Genomic DNA, 18,838 nt, shown 5'->3' on the forward strand with positions numbered 1-18,838 from the left:
TTAATTATGTTGCCACATTCTGAAGGAAAACGCTGTCCTCTTTGTGTTTTTCAGAGACCGAGCTCCATTCGTTTTCACCTCTGACATGGCGTACGTGATTAACGGAGGAGACAAACCTTCAAGTCGCTTTCATGACTTTGTAGACTTGTGTTGTGAAGCGTACAACCTCCTCAGGAAACACGCACATCTGTTTCTCAACCTGCTGGGCTTGGTAAGTTAAAAATTCTGAAAATCCTCGTCATTCTATATTCTCTTATCTAGCTCAGTTTAAACCACTAGTGTTTGACCAGTGTCTTTATTCCAGTTCCGGAGTTATTTGCATTTTTTTGTACTGTTTTTACTTTGATGTATATTATCCACAATATTTAATCTGTTTGTGTCTGTGTGTGCACAGATGCAGTCATGTGGCATTCCTGAGCTGTCCGATCTAGAGGATTTAAAGTACGTTTATGACGCCCTGAGACCACATGAGTCTGAGGCAGATGCTACCATGTACTTCACCAGGTTGGAAACCATTTGTATACTTAGAAGGACATTTCCTAATTTTCTTCTACACTTAGGCCATGGCTATCAAACATATAACTCAAGGAGTCAGGATTAGCTCTACAAATTCAAATGTTTGAATCTGCCCCATACAATTAATTTAGCATTTATCAAATGTTGAACTAGAAAATTTTAAATGCTTCATCTGCAATTATAACGATATAAAAAAAAAAAAGAGCTGTAGCTGTTATTCCACTAGGGGGCAAAAGAAACTATAAACACTGCTAATGATGTGGAACACTTTTTTTTGAAGCAGGATAAAAAATAAAATAAAAGGGATATAATATCCAAGTGTCATTTAAGAACTAATTTTGGGGTTTCACAACAACAATGGGAATAACCTTTCCTGTTTAATGCGAATCTGTGTGTAGATTCATGACTAAATCCCAGTTAATTCCACTTCAGTTCCACACTACAAAATGTAAAAATGTTCAAGGGTAAATGGGAACAGAGCTTAAATATTAAGTTAAATATGAGAACTGCTTAAAACACATTATCAACTACGAACTCAACTATAACCTTGTTTTGTGAGAATATTTGTGTCTGGTGTTGTTCAGACCAGAGATTATCAGGAGTTTGTCAAGGTCAAACTTCCTTACAGCTGTTTCTGTTTTAGTGTCAGCTGGTAGAGCAGGTCTTTATATAAATAACAATAACCAAAGGTCTTTCTACTCTCCAGAAACAAACAGCATAGCTGTGTTTTGGTGTATACTTTATTCACAGCCTATTGGCCTGTTGCTCTTTGTTTGATGATAAAATTGAATAGTATGAAATAGAGGATATTCATAAAATGAAAAATAACAGGAATGTTGAACAGAAAGCTGTGTGTCTGCTCGAATTCTATGAATGCAAGTCAGAAAAAGCAGAGGCTGCAGTTTGGCAGAATTTTCAAGTGTGATGAACATTCCAGGCATAACTTTTACATATCATGGCACATAAGGTCATATTTATTCCCTACACAGAGCATATAGCAATAGGATTCGTGTGATTTTTAAACATCTCATTTCATATTTAGTCTCTAATTTTCTGGGAAGATGCTCCACTATTTTCTGCAGCGTGCTTTTGGAGATTTTTGCTAATTCAGCCGCAAGGCTGTTAGTAAACTCAGGTACTGAACAGGCTTGAGTGAAGGGAAGACATCCAATAATTGTGTGTTTCCTACTTTGTGGTAGGAGTTTGGGAAAGAACCACTGGACAAGTGACGTGTCCCAATTCTTTTGTCTATATAGTGTGACCTGCACTATATAGCTATCTGCACTACATAGCTAACTATGTAACTGCAGAATAAAATGCGTTTCTATTTTAAGTTATGAGATGAGTTTATGGGTGAATTTAATACTCCAGTAAACACAAGATGTGTCTACAGTACAAAATGTCTGCAATATTTTTTTATTATATAGTTTTTATTTTTTTACTTTGCATGTTGAGTGAAATAATTTGATAATATGCACATCCAGCTGGAGACATTTAAATTGTCATCCTAATGTATTTATCTCATATTATCATTGTGATATCTGGTTTTAATAACTTTATTTGTTTTTCTCCATATTATGCAGCTTGTAGAGTAAACTGCACGCACTATTGCTTTAAAACTCTTACAGCCTTTTATTATAAAAAATTGACCCTATTCAGACAGCAGCTCCTGGAGTGAGCTCAGTTGTTGTAATATACTCTAAAATATAATACACATTGAAATTGCACTATATCATATTATTGGGACACATTCTGGTGCTGGCTTAGACTTGTGTTCTATGTGTTTGTATGTTTTTTATAACACTTTTCTCATCTTGTCAGGTTGATCGAGTCCAGTCTGGGCAGCGTGGCCACAAAACTCAACTTCTTCATCCACAATCTCGCCCAGATGAAGTTCGCCTCATCCGAGGAGCGCCCCGTATTATCCTTTGCTCCGCGAGCCTACACGCTGAAAAACGACGGCCTTATCCGAAGCTTGTTCGTGTGCCGCCACGTTAAAACCTACAGCCCCAACAAGGGTTATGTATGTCCCACATACACACAGCTTAGAGAACATGAACCACAGACACACACTCAGGGTTATTTTGTAGTAAATATGTTTTCAGTTGTGTAATGTTCTCTCTTGTACAGACATATGTGGTGAAAGTGGAGCGTGAGGGCCAGCAGGGGGCGACATTGGTTCAGAGGAGTTTTGAGGAGTTTCACGAGTTGCACAGCAAACTGCGCCTCATCTTCCCTTCTTCTAAACTACCGAGGTACACTAATAATGTCTTTCAACAGAATGCTGAAAAATCTTTTATTAGCTTCAATGCAGGATTGAATTGATTTAGAATCTTATGTGTCTAATCAGAAAGTGCAGCAGATAGGTGGAAGTTTGTTTCTTTGTTTCACTGTATTTTGATAGTTTATGTATAATAATTTCTATACACAACATTTATAAGGAGGCTCACTTTGTGTAAAAACAATTCATTCTGCACTACAAATAGAAACTATAGCAGCTGCTATCAAGCGCACACACATACTTCTGTATAAAGTATTCTCCATTGTACAAAGTACCAAAACTAGAAATACAGAAAACCACATCACATGGCAACCAGTCCACAAGTTCCAGTTGTATACTAGTAGGAATAAGTGATACCTGAGGTGTAACAGCAGCATTAGTTGCTGATTTGTGCCAAGAATTCTAATAATTCTTTTGTTTTTCATGGAAACTTAATTAATCTGACAAAAATGTTGTGGAAAATATTTAATTATTAAACTTGAGGGAGGTGTGACTTTTACACAGATGTAGTCTGTATCCTGATAACGTGTCTGCTGACCAAGTGTGCCATATTTCTCCACTTTTTGTCTGCCGTTTTCTTGTTGCTTGTACAAATTATACATTCTAACCTCCAAGATCGAAAGCTCAGGTTACGTATTTTGAAATAATTGCCTAGCATCTGTGCACGCTGATGATTTTGTGTGGTCTGAATTACTCTATTTTCTAGCGATGAACCGACTAAGACCGTAAAGAGATGCACACCATAAAATAGAGATGCTTTGCACAGCTGAAAAATGTAGGGAATTTTGTTTGAACGAGCACATATAATCATGGGTTTGTTTTGTAGAGAGTAGAAAGTATTTTTTTTGGTTGTTGGTACAGTGTAGAAAAGGAAAGCATAGTGATTAGCAAAACCAGTGGCCTTCTAAATCAACTCATCCACAGCGTAAAAAGAGAAAGTTGATGGCTTTTCCCCATCAGTAACTCTGTTGCGTACAAAAGACAAAGTGAAAGTTATTCAGTACACTTCCTACATGACCTACACTTCCTACACCTCACTGCTTGGTTTTTTCCACATTTTAAACTCGATTGAAACTTTTGCGTCTGTGCCTGTATTTTATCAGTGAATTAACAGAAAAATAATTGGCAAATGTTACAGAAGTGTTCCCCGCGCTACCATCATCTCCTCAGTCTGCTGTTCAACAAGAGCACATGTTAAAATATTTCTGTCCTGTTGTGCAGCTTCCCCAGCCGCTTTGTGATCGGCCGCTCACGCGGAGAAGCCATGGCTGACCGGAGGAAAGATGAGCTGAATGCATACGTATGGCATCTGATCCACTCGGCCAACGAGGTCGCTCAGGTACTTTCCACCTGCAGTTCTTGTTATTCCAGCACACACTGTTTATACCGAGGAGTAGTGTCCACAGGGAAAACACGAAAGAAAAACCTGTTTGTTTTGACCTGTATATTTACACATAGATGATTAACAACCTCATTTTTAAATTATAAACAAACACTGGTCTAATTTAGGAATCTCATTCTTCCCATACTGCTCATGCTACAGGGATTCCTTACTTGGCTGGTATGAAGATTATAAATTATCTGTGTGCTTGAGTTTCAGTTTGACAGCGTTGCTTCCTGGAAATCAGCCACAGAATTCTGAAAAGAAAAAAAAAAGAAAAAAAAACTCGTGCTTTAGATAGTCCGTGTATCTGCCCCTCCTAATCAGTTCTGACAGCCACTGAGGGAACATCTGAGGGGGGAATGTCAGTCTTAGCATGCACATTTATTCAGAATGCACGTATCACCACAAGCCATTTGCCTCTTTACTTCCAGTGTGACCTGGTCTACACCTTCTTCCACCCGTTACCAAGAGACGAGCGGCCGGTAGGAACTGCCGTAAACACACTGAATAACAAACCAGCAGGTGACCGTTCGTACTTTGTTCCTTTGTTGAAGTTGTTAAATCATGATTCATCAGGCATGTGAGCATGACAGTCCATTAGGGTTAATGTTCATTCACCATTATGTGACTCAGTCCATGTAACAAGTCATAAAGCTCAAACTCCATGGCACGTGTGACAGCGATGAGTAGAAAAAGGCCAGTGGTCAGTTACAGATTTATCAGAAATACTCGATGAGCTTGAATTGACCCAACATGCGGTGGCATATTTGTAAATGTGCAGAGCGAGTTGTCACGAATCAATAAGCACTTTGGTTGCTAATTCTACAGAAATTCAGTAAAGCTAGTTAAACATTAATAAGAGCAGCAAACAGCTCAGAGGTGACCTCCATGGCTCCACACCTCTTGTTTAATATTTAATTTAGGTGAGGTCGGTCTCAAATCTCAAAATTAATTCATTATCAACTCTCAATGAAGATTATTCAACTGAAAAATGAAAAAAAAAAAATTGTGCTTTTCTTTATGAACCATCACAATCAACACTATATTTCTGCTTCACAGAGGGTTCATGGACTCCTGTCCCTGGTAAAGTGGCCGGTGAAGTGAAATTGTCCATTTCTTACAAGAGCAACAAGCTGATCATTATGGTGATGCACATACGAGGCCTGGTGAGTCTTTTGATAACATCTATCATTAGGATAAGAAATATGATATAATAAGCATTCCTTTAATTTATTTATTTTTTGCTTGTTTACAGCAACCTTTGCAGGACGGCACTGACCCGGATCCGTATGTCAAACTGTACCTGCTCCCTGATCCCCAGAAAACAAGCAAGAGGAAGACTAAGGCCGCTCGGCGCACCTGCAATCCCACGTATAACGAAATGGTAAAGATTTTTTTAGCAATGTGTCACAAGACCACTTTCACTCTTCACTAGAAGTAGTTTGAAGTGTCCACATCCAGAAGTCAAAACCTGCAGTGTCTTACAAACAAAATCATAATCAATGGCCCCGTTAAGAGGAGGAGGACAGGATCTAACATTAAACTCGAACATAACTGTATTGTTCTATTTTATTATATTTTTAGCCAGATCCACAAGTATTTGGACTTATATACTCTATATCTAAATGTAATAATAGCATTCAGTTAGCTTCAGTTACTGCATGTTTTTGAGACTAATATGTTCTTAAATGTCAGTCATTTGACCTCAACCCACCTGAAAACGCACAGGGATGCAAAATAATTGTATCACTGTTCCACATTTTCTCCCGTCACATGACACCTTACACTGAGAAGACACGTACTTCCCCTAAAACACTTTTCAAATTGTTAGTCATGTTTAAACATTGCAAACTGTCTTTCTGCATGCACAAGCTCACAGATGCCCATGACTGACAACAGAAATGCCTTCACCATTTACAGCAGTTTTCCTTATTTTTTGGTTGCATTTTTCAGTAAAAAATTTGGCATCATTCTTTATTTGTATTTTTCTCTGTGCCTGTGTCTGATGTTTGCTTTGGTTTTCTCACCCTGTAGCTGGTGTATGACGGGATACCACGTGGTGATCTGAGCCAAAGGTCAATTCATCTTCGAGTCCTGGGTGATGGGGCGTTTTGGGAAAACACGCTGCTGGGCGAGGCCTTCATTCCCTTAAAGAATGTCACACCTGGCCAGTATTGGGTGGACTGGCACCAGCTGAGCACAGGCAGCTCGGATACTAGCCGCTAACAAAAACACACAGCTGCAAAGACAGACAGGGTGATGAAGTGATCGCTGCATTGTGATCAGCAGGCGTAATTCGGCACGTCTCTGTGAAAGGGAACTGACTCCGAAACGAAGCTTATCGAGAAGCATGTACACGTCTGTCTTTGCACCGGGTTCTATGAGTTCTGTGTAGAAGAATGTATTTTCCCCACACTGGGGGTGTTTGTTGCTGAGAGACTTGTAGAGACGTGTGATAGAGAGCCATCACCGCATGTGCTTAGTCATGTTGGGGTTTTATTGCCCTCTCCCTGGTCAGTGAGAATTGGACATGGCTGAAACAGCGCAGTTGAGAAGAGAAACACCGACTCTGTCGAATTCCTAGTCGGATCCAAAAACTTTGTCCGTTGTACAGCCTCATAATTTCCTGTTAAGAGAGGGGAAGTGGAATGTTATAACTTATTTCTTGTTAAGATGTCCTTTTATTTTGGCTCGATTTGGAGCTAGCTTTTTGTTGACATTTACGTCTTTGTGATTTTAGATTCTTACGGATTTTACCGAATAAAATAAGAGGCAGATATGAACTGTTGTAAAAACCGATTAGATTCACTTCGCTGGTGGCGGGGATCTTATCCTACCTTGATGAACTAAAACACTTGACATTCTTTGGCATTGCAAACTGGGGTGCAGTCACGCAAAGTCTAAAGCATCTGTAATATGAGTGACATTTTTTTTAACCAAGCACTAGGCGCTAAACTGATTTGGGATGCAGTGGTATTGATATTCTTTGATATTCTTCCAATATATCTCCTAGCCCAATAGCACACAACCCAAACACCTTATTTACAGGTGCACTTAACAGCTTGCCTTCAACTTAAGCGTGAAGGTTGGAACGTGATGACAGGAGCCTGAGCAGGCAGTTAAAGTTTCGGTTTGGACATCGTATCGCAAACTTAGAGCTGTGCAGTCGAATGATTCACGTGCATGCTGTGAAAATTGCTACTGGATAAATGTTGCACTTTTGGCCTTATTTGCCATGAAGTATTTTGTGCTTACGTTTCTGGGATCAGTCGTTTGTTGCTTGAAATTAAATATTTTATTTATTTGAATAAAGCAAAGATTAACACGCAAGTACTGTTAATATGTTTGTGTTAATATTCATTCCTTGATTTCAAATTGTTTGCGAAAGTCAACTGTTGGGAACTAAATCTAACCTTTAAGCTTTAATGTGTCTTTTTTGTTTTGTTTTATCTCCTTAAAAATAGATGCATGCAAAAGATTCCCTTAGATCACTGATTTAATTGCTGGCATTTGTTTTTTGTTTTTGTCCTTTTTTTTTTTTTTTTTTTTAACCTTTTCACATACTTTCTCTTTCTGTTTCTTTGCAGCACAAACTTGTTGATCTGCCAATTTCACTAGTTAATCCACTGTCCCAAACAAAACTAAAGGTCTCAGTGGAAAAGCTTGTTAAATGAAGGAAATGCTTGAAATGCACCAAAATTTAAAACCTTATTTGAACAATATGTATGTAAATACAGGAATTCTGACATGGTGTGAACAGTAAAGCACATTGTTGCTTGCCTGGAGGTGAAGGGAATTTTCTGAACAACATGCACTCGAAAAGGTCCACCTCCCGAGAGTCATGTTGTTTTGCTCATTTGTTGTCTGAGTAATTCTGTCACTAATGTTTCTAATGCTGAAGTTGATCAACTTAATTTTTGAAGTAGCAAACTGTACTGAGTTTTCTTACTGGTGAGTTGCTCTTTGTGTGCACTTGTAAGAAAGACTGTTGAAAAAGCTCAGACTTGCTTTGATTATGCAGAAATTTGCAAAAGGGAAAGTCAGACAAACCCAAACGAGTTTACTTTGAATCACCACAGGTCTTTTGTGCAACAGAAAATAGGAAAGAAGTAAGTGTAAGTTCAAAATGAACAGGCTTTGTGTGTTGTATATATTAAGAGTATAATGTGTTTGTGCTTTTATGGTTTGGTCACACTGTTTGGTTTTTCTGACATAGCTATGTTCCTTTTAGATCATGATTTTTTATATATATATATATATATATATATATATATATATATATATATATATATATATATATATATATATATATATTATTTGCACTAAATAATAAAATGAACTTGAATTCAAAACAGAAAAGAACTGGTCATGTTTGAGGATGTGTATCTGCTTAGTGGTCAAATTGCAGTTTGTCAAAAAAAGAGAACTTGTCATTCATGCAAATAAGGGAATGGTTTCATTTTGCCTGTTTATTAACATTGCTTAAACTCATGAGCCACACCTGCACATCCACACCATTTTCCAATGAGCCGATCATGTGGCAGTGGTACAAAGCATAAAATCAGGCAGTTACAGATTAATGTTTATGCACCATATAGACAAATGACTGACACCTGGTTGTAAGACTTTGTGCTTTGTGAACATTTCATTCCACATTAAGGTATTATTTGCTGTTATAATAACCTCCATTCTTCTGGGAAGATGTTCTACCAGATTCTGGAGTTTGATTTGAGATTTGTGTTCATTCAGCGAAAGGGTGTTAGTAAAGTAGTGAAGAATGTAGTATGACCTGGGGTGCAGTCAGTGTTTCAATTCATCCCAAAAGTGTTCAATATGGCCTCTACAGCAGGTCACTCGAGATCTTCCACTCCAACCCATGTAAACCATATCATCATGGAGCTGGCTTCGGCACAGAGGCATCGTCATGCTGGAACAGGTTTGGTTCTCTTAATTCAAGTGAAGGGAAAATTGTATGTTACTGCAACCAAAGACTTTGCATACAATTGTGTGCTTCCAACTTCGTGGTAACAGTTTGGGGAAGAACCACATATGAGTCAGGTGTCTGCTGTCATACATTTGTCCAAGTAGTGTGTCTCGCATCACAACAGGAAGTAGTGTGATCTCTATGACTGTGGCGTGGTTGTTGGTGCCAGACTGACTAGATTGATTTCATTGGATTTTCATGTACAATAGTCTATTGTTTCAGAAAAAAATAAACACCAGTAAGCAAAAGTGAACATGCCTGTTTAGAAAAGATGGACAAATAGCCAGACTGGATCAAGCTGAAAGGAAGATTACCCGAGATCCCCTTTTCTCCCATTGTAATGTTGGATGTGAATATATGGTTAATCTTGACATGTATGTATGTATGTATGTATGATGCCATGCATTGTGCTGCTGCAAAATAAAAATACAGGTGTCCCTAATTTCTGATTTGGCTGTGGCTCACACCCAGGTTTGTCAACATCGCACAGGCGTTTAAAGTTACATCAAGTCTGTGTTTTTTTCTTGTGTCTGACTCTCCATGTAAGCTGTGTTTGTTACTTCATTGATTATAGTCATTAAGGTTAATGCTGCATTGGGAGGAGTAATGATGACTGACAAACCTGATAATTATCCAAACAAAAGGCTAGTTCTTACAAGATTTACTGTTCAACATGATGGGATGTTAGAAAGTCAGAAAAAGCTATTGAATGTATTATAATGATACAAGGATGTATAATGACTGCATAAACTGTTCTGGAGCTAGTTTAACTCAGAATATGCTTAAAGATTATTGAAATTTTTACACAAAATGACAAAAACATCCAATTTATGTACTGTATATGTTTATAGAATCTGAATTTCTTAATGACAGTCTAAGTGATTTTTCTTTTCAAAAGTTCATATTATTTTAGTCCTATTACTTATAGTGCAAAAAATACATTAAAATTGGGTAATAAGGTAATTTATAATAGTAATATAGTTCAGACTACACTGTGACATTTTTAATTAGAGCTACTGTATTAAAGAGGACATTTTACTGTTTATTTTCACTTGGGATCTGTTTGGAACGAAGTATCATTTAAAATGAGCTAAATGTGATTAGTATGGTTTAAACAATAATCTGTTCTATAACAAGAAAGTATGTCATTATCACATATAAGCACAGTTTTCTTGGTCTATTATATATCAAATAACTGTCTTATTAATTAAAAAATTGAGGCTGTCCAGGAAGCAAAAAACTAATTTACTTGTTTGTGGATGTTTCACATCATTAAATCTTGTGGAGTCACTTTTTTCATTCCAACCGTGGCAAACCATGTTTTCATGTGCACCTGTCATTCTGGAATGGGTTTGGCCTCTTGGTTCCAATGAAAACAAATTATAATGCTACAACACACAAGGATATTCTATACAGTTGTGTGCTTCTGATGCTTTTGATGCAAATTCTTTATGGGCAGTTCTTCATAGTGAAACAGACCCAGTGCCAATAGCGTATTAGAATGAACGAACTGTCCTGAACTAGGCTGAAGATCATTTCCTAGCAAGGCCACCAGATAGTACATCTGATCAGTGACATGGTGTGAAGTCAAACGTAGATTTACTGTACAGATGTACACATATATGAATTGTATATATTAAATATATCTAATTTGATTAGGCGGTGCTATTTAATGTTATGCAATCAGTACTTGGGTTCTCTTGCGGCAGGGGTAATGGCTTTTTTTTCGATAGGAACGAGCCTAATTATCTTTTACACAGACGTGAAATAAGTTCTCTAGACTATGGAAGGCGATGACCTGCAAACAAGAGGCCTACACGAAATATATTGGAGATTTTCACACAAATAGTCACAGGCACACACCTATTTCCTGTTCTCAGTTCATTTTGAATGGGATTTGCCCAAACCGAAAGAAAGGTAGAGAAATTGCATTTATAACACAAATCAGAGTGAAAACACCTTGTTTCTAAAAAAAAAGGAAAATTATATATATATATATATATATATATATATATATATATATATATATATATATATATATATTTCACATTCCATGACATTTATTTCTATTGAAAAAACGCCAGTCCTGACTGCACGTCTCTGTAGCGTTTGATATGTGCGCATGCGCTTCAGCAATGGAACGTGTGTAACAGGAACTGTGCGTAGACCGGAATTCTGCGACGCTCCCTAACTCCGCCCTTGTGAGCACGGAGTTTATCGACGGTCCCTTACAGTCTTTTCTGATGAAATCTCTCGTTGTTGTCGCTGCGTTTTTTCTCTGCTAGCCTTCAGTCTGGACCGACAGGAAAAGAGGAACGAGAAAACTTGCCGCTGAAAAGCACTGTCGAAAATACCACTACTTACACAGCATACTTCCGCAGAGTTTTTTTTTGTTTCGTACGAGACATTTCCATCGAAATTATTGTTTTTTGAAAAAGCGACTGAATGCCGACACGCTAACTCCGTACTCAGCGCTCTTATCGGAAGAGGAGGGGACCTTCAGCTGGCGCCTTGCTTCAATATCGACTTTAAACCTAAAATAAAACACAAAAAATGGCTTGCATATCGACGTTTGATTTGGGATGTGTGGAATTGATCAGCTCTATTATTATCACGCCAACGTCCTCTGTTTTTTCTTCTGTTCTCAATAAGTGTGTGAATGTGATGAATCCTCAATGTGGAGCTGCTGTGAACAGGAACATGGCGAGTGCCGGGGACAATATGGGCGCCGACTGCCTTCACTGCTGGGTCGCATGGAGAGCTAACCGGCAGCATGGCCTTGTTTAAACACTATGGACACTTTGGGGATTTAATGCTATTACACACGGACAGTATTCTGACACTTTATTTGTTTCTGTTTTTCAGTAGCTAATATTTAGCAGCACATGAAGTCACTTCCTAGTTAAAACGCTCCTCCAGCTGGCGCTAGTTCTGACACGTGGATTTTTTTATTTAATTTAACTTCTTAACACTTTTTAGGTTAACATATTGAGTATTAACTGAGGCTTGTAAAAAGGGAGGAAAAAAAACACTTGGTTACTACCTAAGAAGTTACAGGAACGTCAGTTTGTGCCCTGTGTGTGTGTGTGTGTGTGCTTTTTTTTTTTTTTTTTTTTTCCCCAGGATCACAATAATCCTATTTAGTATTTTTTGAATAGTTAATATATAGTAATGTATAGAAGTATGAGCTCTGAGGAAACCTTCTCTAAAAGGGTGTCAGGGCCTGGCACTAGCCTTGAGGTGGGGAATGACGGCTCAGCAAGCTTCTGGATCAGTTTGCTGTCAGCAGTGTCGAGGCCCGCATGGTCGCTTTTTCAGAAATATTTGCCTGGAAGATCGCAGACTTGGTCCAGCGAGGCAGGAAAATCTAAGCTTGACTTTGGACAACAGCTAATGACAGGTCTAGACGAGCTCCTGCCTTCTGAACGGAGTTCCTCTCCCCTGAGTGTGGCTTATGTTCACTGTCAGCATGGAAACGGCGTCTTTGTTAATTCAGGAGATGCAGAAAGTCTGCGCTGGTTAACAGGAGAGACTCTGAGGGAGCTGGGGATTCAGGACACCCGGAATACGAACTGCAACGCTCACCAAAGCGCCCCGATGGAATTCAGGTACCTGGCATCGACGAGGAAGTTTCTAAGCCAAGTTCTGAACCCGAAAGAAGGAAAGCAAACGGAGGCCGTGCAGCACAAGTTGGGCATTTGGTACCATGGGTCAGGCGCGAGAGCCTCAAACACCTGGTGGTGGTGGCAGGGACTTTGGAGATCTGAAGATCCCCAAAACAGTGCGCCTGCTTTGTACCAGACTAGAACCTGTGCTGCTGCCACTGGAACAAAGTCCCTGCATTGTGGAGAGCCCTACAGTAGTGGTCATTGTGAGCCAGGTTGCCAGAGGTCAGCTGGTGCAGTTGATAAGCCAGTCAAACTGGTAGGACACAGCAGTGAGGCTGAATGGACATGCAGCGAATGTGCTGGACCTTCACACATCAAAGAGTCAGCTGATCATACAGGCCTTCACACGGAAAGGCTGGAATTCCTCCCGAACTCAGTGCGCCTACCATCCGCCTGTGATCACAGCCTTTTAGAGCATCAAATTGGGACTGGGGCTCCTGCTACCTGCAGCGAGGTGCCGGTTCTGACCCCAGATCAGGACAATGGCTACTCTAGTTTGGAGGAAGAAGGTGCCAGTGCAAGGCAACATAATATGAATGCTGTTTGTGAATTGTCAGGCCTTGACCGTTCTGCTGCTTCCCAGGCTGGTGATCATGGGCACGGAGGAGAGGAGGACAAATCTACTGGGAATATTCATTGCAAGAGGTTTGAGAACAAAGCCGAGGACAAGGAGGAGGAGAAAGAGCAAAACACAGAGCCGGTGATTGTACATGAGGCTTTTCCAGTTCAATCCACCCCTTACTGTCAGAATAAGGTCATTGCTTACATCATGGGCAGCCCCTGCAGCGATGAGTCGGACATGGAAGACAGCAGTGTTCAGGAAAGCGATGAGGACGATGATGGCTTTGACAGCGACATCTTGGATAGCTGTTCTGACTCTTCTGAGAATTCTGACGACAGTGATGATGAGGATGAAGAGGACGAGGAGGATTCAGAATCGGATGAGCTTGACTCTGAGAGTGAAAGATTGTGGAATTCATTGTGCCAAACCAGGGACCCCTATAACCTTCGCAACTTCACAGCCCCTATCCAGACATCCCGGAACCCTTGTGCATCTACATCGAGTTTGTCCCCTTTGGGATCTCCAGTGGAAGCCGATTCTCTCTTATGTTCATCCCCACTGTCCTCTCCCTCACCTCTGGGAGGAACCCAGAAAGACATGGAGTCCAGCGAAGAGGCTTGCTCATCAATGGACGAAGCAGAGAGTCTGAAACTTTGGAACTCTTTCAGCTGCTCATCAGATCCCTACAGTCCCCTGAACTTTCAGGCTTCTGTCAGAACTCTGCAACCAGTCAGACAGCGCTGTAAGTTAGAGACACGGGTTGAGCGTGTGGTCTACAGGAAAGAGGAGGCAGAGGAGAGGATGGATAGCGGATTCTCTGAGGCAGCCACTGTCCAAGGAGTTGTCAGGCTCAAAAAGGTTGGTGTGAAAACTATTTTACCAAACATGGCCAAAGTTTGTCCAAATGATTTTTAATTTGTTAGAAGGATTTTAAAGAGTGGCACAGAGTAAATGTTTTGAAGATAGCAAAATAATGTGAGCTTTAATTAATAATAATGTAACTAGATACAAAAATACAGTGTTTAGTGTATAAACTCCAACTGTCAAGCTCCATTTGAGGTACAGTATGCGCCTGTATTCTGCCTCTCTGTAACATATTACAACATTTTTCTGTTGTAATCTCCAGTAATCGCCGTTATCTGTGACACGTTAGACATCTATTTTTTGGTTACTGCTCTCAGTGTCAGTAGTCACAGTCTGGATTTAGCTCATCATTATTAAGGCTCAGTTGTGAAAATGATGTAAAGCAGTGCAAGCAGACCATTATCCTTTTTTCCTCCCTCTATCCTCTGATGCAACACTTCCCTTTTGCTGTCTCCAGGGAGGCACGAGCGAATACTCTGCCCATTACTCATTATCACTCTGGCCCATTTTCAGTCTCTGACACTGTTAGTCATATACATTAGCTGTAACTGTAGAAATAGGCACAGTCCTAGCCATGGCAGTGGACCATCCATCCATCCACCACCATCAGACCTGTTCTTTTCTTTTTCTTTTTAATATAATGTCAGATTGTTATAGGCGTATTTGAAATAGTTACTTAGCAACAGTGTTGAGTGGTGTGTGAGAGATGTCTAAACCCTTCTGATTTCTAAAAAGATAAGCAGAGACACAATCTCATTTTTGATGAATGTGTGAGAGATACTGGAAAATCTCACTATGCTAAAAACTGTTGTTTAATCAGGAGGAAGAAAAAGTGTGACCTTTGATTTGGTTTGTCACATGGCTGTTTGGACACACACACCACAGACTCCTATAAAGTTAACACGATACGTTGTGGGGAAAACAAAAAAAAACCCATAATGAAGGACAGTTTGATGGAATAAATGTCGGTAAGAAAAGTCAGGGGGAAATGGCTGGACTTGTTGAAGCTACCAGGAAGGAAATACAAACTCAAATAATTACCCTGTATACGTGTGGTGAATCCCAGCATTCACAAGCTGTCAGACCTTAAAATGAATTGACTGAACCCAAGAAGACCACACACCCTTTTTTTATTTTTTTTTTTAAATCTTCATGATAGATAAATATATGCACTTCTGATATACCTTTTGGCTTATTTTTAATATTTGGATATGTATAAGCTTTAATGACGGGGATGGGAACAGCTGTCTTTGTCTGTTTCTGTGTACATGAACCTACCTCTCTGTCGCAAGTGATGCAAGTGAAGAGAAATAATAAAAACGCATCACTTGCTGTACCGAGTCTCGGCTCACTGTTCGAGCCTGCAGTCCATGATGTAACACACAGTTAACATTTTACTTGATCTGTTATTAGTGCCAAAATGTGGCCTGTTGGATTGGGTGAGTGATGGAACAGGGCAATGCTGTTTTAGAAAAATAATCAACTATGGTGTGATTATTATTATATGTGGTGTAATTAAGCTGCACATGCTGAAATGTTTCCTTTCTGTTCTACCACAGCAGTATCTCAACAGCTTACTTAAAAAAACAAAAAAACCAAAAAAAAACCCCACCAAGTATGTCATGTAAAGAAAATCGAAAACTAATATTGAATAAGTTTTATAAGAGCACCAGAATCTGTTGGAAAAGGACAATATTGAGCAATAAAGTGTTGGATGTGTTTATTACCCGCACCTCTGAGTTTCATTACAGTGGAAATAACGTACCTGAGCACAGCAGGTACATTACTCTTACAAAGTGTTTAGAAAGTCTTTAATCATCAAAAATGAATAAATTTTGGCAACTGAGTATGTGTTCATTTGGGTGGGTTTTTTTAGGCTGTGTAGGTGCAAGAGAGTCTTTTTTATTTTTTTAACAAATGTGTAGAAGTACTTCAGTGATATTTTCTACATGTTTATGATGAGACATGATCTGACACCAAGATTTGGCTAAAATGTGCTTCTTGCTAAAATACGAGTTGCAGAATCGCCTTTTGAGCACCTAAGAGTCTCAGTAGTGTCAGTGTGTAATACATCTTTTTTATAAATAATGACTTTCTAAACCGATTCTCAAAGATGTAGGTAGGAGGCACATCACTTTTTTTTTTTGAGCAGGGAGGTGGTGTTTACTCTCAGGCATTTCGTCTCTCTGCTGTTTAAAGCTCTACATTTGTTAAGGAAATCGTTTCACACGGCGCCTCACCCTATGTTTTTCTGGCACAGGTGACTTTCACGGAGGAGGTGGAGGAGTTTTATGCCAGCAGTGACGAGGAGCGGCGCGGCCCGTGGGAGGAATACGCCCGTGACCGCTGTCGCTTCCAGCGTCGCGTTCAGGAGGTGGAGGAGAGCATCAGTTACTGCCTGTCTCCCAGCTTCCGCCTTAGCATCTTTCAAAGACTTTTTCCTAGTAGCTGATTAGCATTTGTTTTGTTTTGTTTGCTTCTTTTGTGGTTATTTCGCTTGCACGAGACCGCTATACATATCGGATCTAATTCAGGGTGAAGAGGAGGGCACGCAAATGAAAACACAAAGCATAAAGACTCCCGTGTTGCAGTTTCATCAGTGTGTTTGGGTCGAACACTTTTTGAGTCATACAATCGAGACCCGTTGTTCTATGGACAGAAGACCAGAGCGAAGTAAAGAAATTAAGAATTACTTTATTATTATTATTATTATTATTATTATTATTATTATTATTATTATTATGTCCAAAATGGTCTTAAATGAAAATGTCACAGTTTTCACAAAAAATGGTTTCAAACATCTTTGAAAGAGTTAATTGGCAGGTATTGTCTATGTCTAAAGCCACTAATGCACTTACTGCACCTCTGAATAGCTTCTCAAATGTCCTGTATTCAACCTCGTAACTACAGTAGTGCAACAGTATTTATATCTTACCCTTTATAGTGTTCGAATTTCCTGTTGCCTTCACGTACTACCAGTTTATTTACGCTGTGTTTAGATGGGTGGGTTCCCCCTTAAATGCTTTGGGCATAACTTTTTCTTCCAATATCATATTTTCCATTCTAATTGTTTTAGAAACAGGAGATTTTGATGTAATTAATGATTCATAACTGGTGGTCAGTATTTTGTCTGTTGTGCCACAAATTGTCAATTTGTATTGTGCGTTGATCACATTTTCCAGTCCCCCCCAATCGTTTTCAGCAAAAAAAAACAAAAAAAAAAAAAACACTCCACATATGCCAAGTCTCTAATTTCAGGGGACGTCAATAATCCAGGGTCAAATGTCCCAATCCTTTCTAAATGCAGCTGTAAAACCTGTTGACTAATTAACCTTCAAGCCAAAGATAGCACTCGAGATCTGTACAGATCACTCGGCAGAGGCTCCGTGCTGGAGCACAGCACAGCACGTGACTACAGCGTACCGAAGATACACACAAACGAACACTCGTTTTTATTTTTTTCTCAGAGTTCAGCTGATCCGAAGGCAGTATCTGTTCCTGCATCTGAAGGCTGGCGGGTCTCATGCTCAATAGCCGCATGGTCCCATATTAAGAGTCCAGTTCTAGCTTTCATTAATCTTTTAAACCCGCTTGGCTTTCTAGTGCTTATGAATCACTGTGGTTGTGTATAGTGTCTTAAACGAGAGTTCGTGTCTCTGTAGTATGAACTGTGGCAGCTGTGACCAAGTGGCTGGATTTATATGTATGACTTAAAAAAATAAAAAAGGAAAGAAATGCAGGGAGCTAAATGCATGAGCTGTTGAAATAATATGCTTGATGTCAAAGCATAAAGTTAATCTGTATAATTAACATGGAAGTGTTTTATTTTTCTAAACCATTTAGGAGTTATAGTTATTCAGCTTATTTTCGGGGTTTTGTCTCAATCAATTAAACATGCAAATAAAACTATTATATAAATGGAGCCGTGTGTCGAGGGTGTGTTCCTACACAAATGTCCTTAATGTGTTCTAACCAAGGAACTGAATATGTTTTAACTTTGCACCACTAATATGAAAATATAAAAACTTTACAGGTTCTAACCGTGCTGAGGATGGAGCCAGCAGGAAGGAGGAAAAGAGGAAGAACAAGCACGAGGTTTATGGATGTGGTGAGAGAAGACATGCAGGTAGCTGGTTTGAAAGATGCAGATGTAGAGGACAGAGTAGTTTGGAGAGCGATGATCCGCTGTGGCGACCCCTAGCGGGAGCAACCAGAAGAAAAAATACAGATCTCTGACCTCAACCCTTCTCACCTACATTAGTACATGACTTTACTAATAAGCTTATGGCTGAATGAGCACAAATCTCTACAAACACACTTGGAGGTGTCCAAATTTTTTGTCCATATAGAATAGTTACTGCATATTGATGAAATCGAGCTCTTAGCCTGCTTTAGTAATGTATATAAGTAACGTGGCAGGGACATCTAGTGGGAGCTTTAGGTAAAACAATTTGGAATTAATATAGTTACCCATGTTTTCCACCAGGTGGCATATTTATTATTATTATTATTATTATTGTTGTTGTTGTTGTTTATTTATACATTTATATTGAATTGCCCAGACAATTTGCGTTTGTAT

General features: G+C 39.3%; 2 protein-coding genes across 2 annotated transcripts in view; both read left to right on the forward strand.

Moving 5' to 3' along the window:
• pik3c2b (phosphatidylinositol-4-phosphate 3-kinase, catalytic subunit type 2 beta) overlaps positions 1–7,511 on the forward strand; it is a 53,764-nt gene extending 46,253 nt beyond the window's left edge. The window contains exons 25-33 of the mRNA XM_046874776.1: positions 55–211; positions 395–504; positions 2,338–2,539; positions 2,647–2,771; positions 4,019–4,136; positions 4,613–4,703; positions 5,241–5,347; positions 5,437–5,565; positions 6,216–7,511. Coding sequence (XP_046730732.1) covers positions 55–211; positions 395–504; positions 2,338–2,539; positions 2,647–2,771; positions 4,019–4,136; positions 4,613–4,703; positions 5,241–5,347; positions 5,437–5,565; positions 6,216–6,407 — 1,231 coding nt within the window. The 3' untranslated portion in view covers positions 6,408–7,511. The remainder of the gene's footprint in view (positions 1–54; positions 212–394; positions 505–2,337; positions 2,540–2,646; positions 2,772–4,018; positions 4,137–4,612; positions 4,704–5,240; positions 5,348–5,436; positions 5,566–6,215) is intronic.
• A 3,847-nt stretch (positions 7,512–11,358) lies between these two features.
• On the forward strand, positions 11,359–18,008 carry LOC124402409. Its single transcript, XM_046875422.1, has 2 exons — positions 11,359–14,253; positions 16,520–18,008. The coding sequence occupies exons 1-2, from the start codon at positions 12,337–12,339 to the stop codon at positions 16,709–16,711; spliced, it is 2,109 nt and encodes a 702-aa protein (XP_046731378.1). The 5' UTR covers positions 11,359–12,336; the 3' UTR covers positions 16,712–18,008.
• Positions 18,009–18,838: the final 830 nt, after the last annotated feature.

The sequence above is a fragment of the Silurus meridionalis genome, chromosome 19 (assembly GCF_014805685.1).
Source record: "Silurus meridionalis isolate SWU-2019-XX chromosome 19, ASM1480568v1, whole genome shotgun sequence".
NCBI lineage: Eukaryota > Metazoa > Chordata > Actinopteri > Siluriformes > Siluridae > Silurus > Silurus meridionalis.

Bases quoted from the DNA above. Each gene is read 5' to 3' on its own strand.
- LOC124402409 (XM_046875422.1), top strand. From the start codon at position 12,337: ATGTATAGAAGTATGAGCTCTGAGGAAACCTTCTCTAAAAGGGTGTCA. The intron at 14,254-16,519 runs GTTGGTGTGAAA...TTTCTGGCACAG, and splicing joins GAGTTGTCAGGCTCAAAAAG to GTGACTTTCACGGAGGAGGT.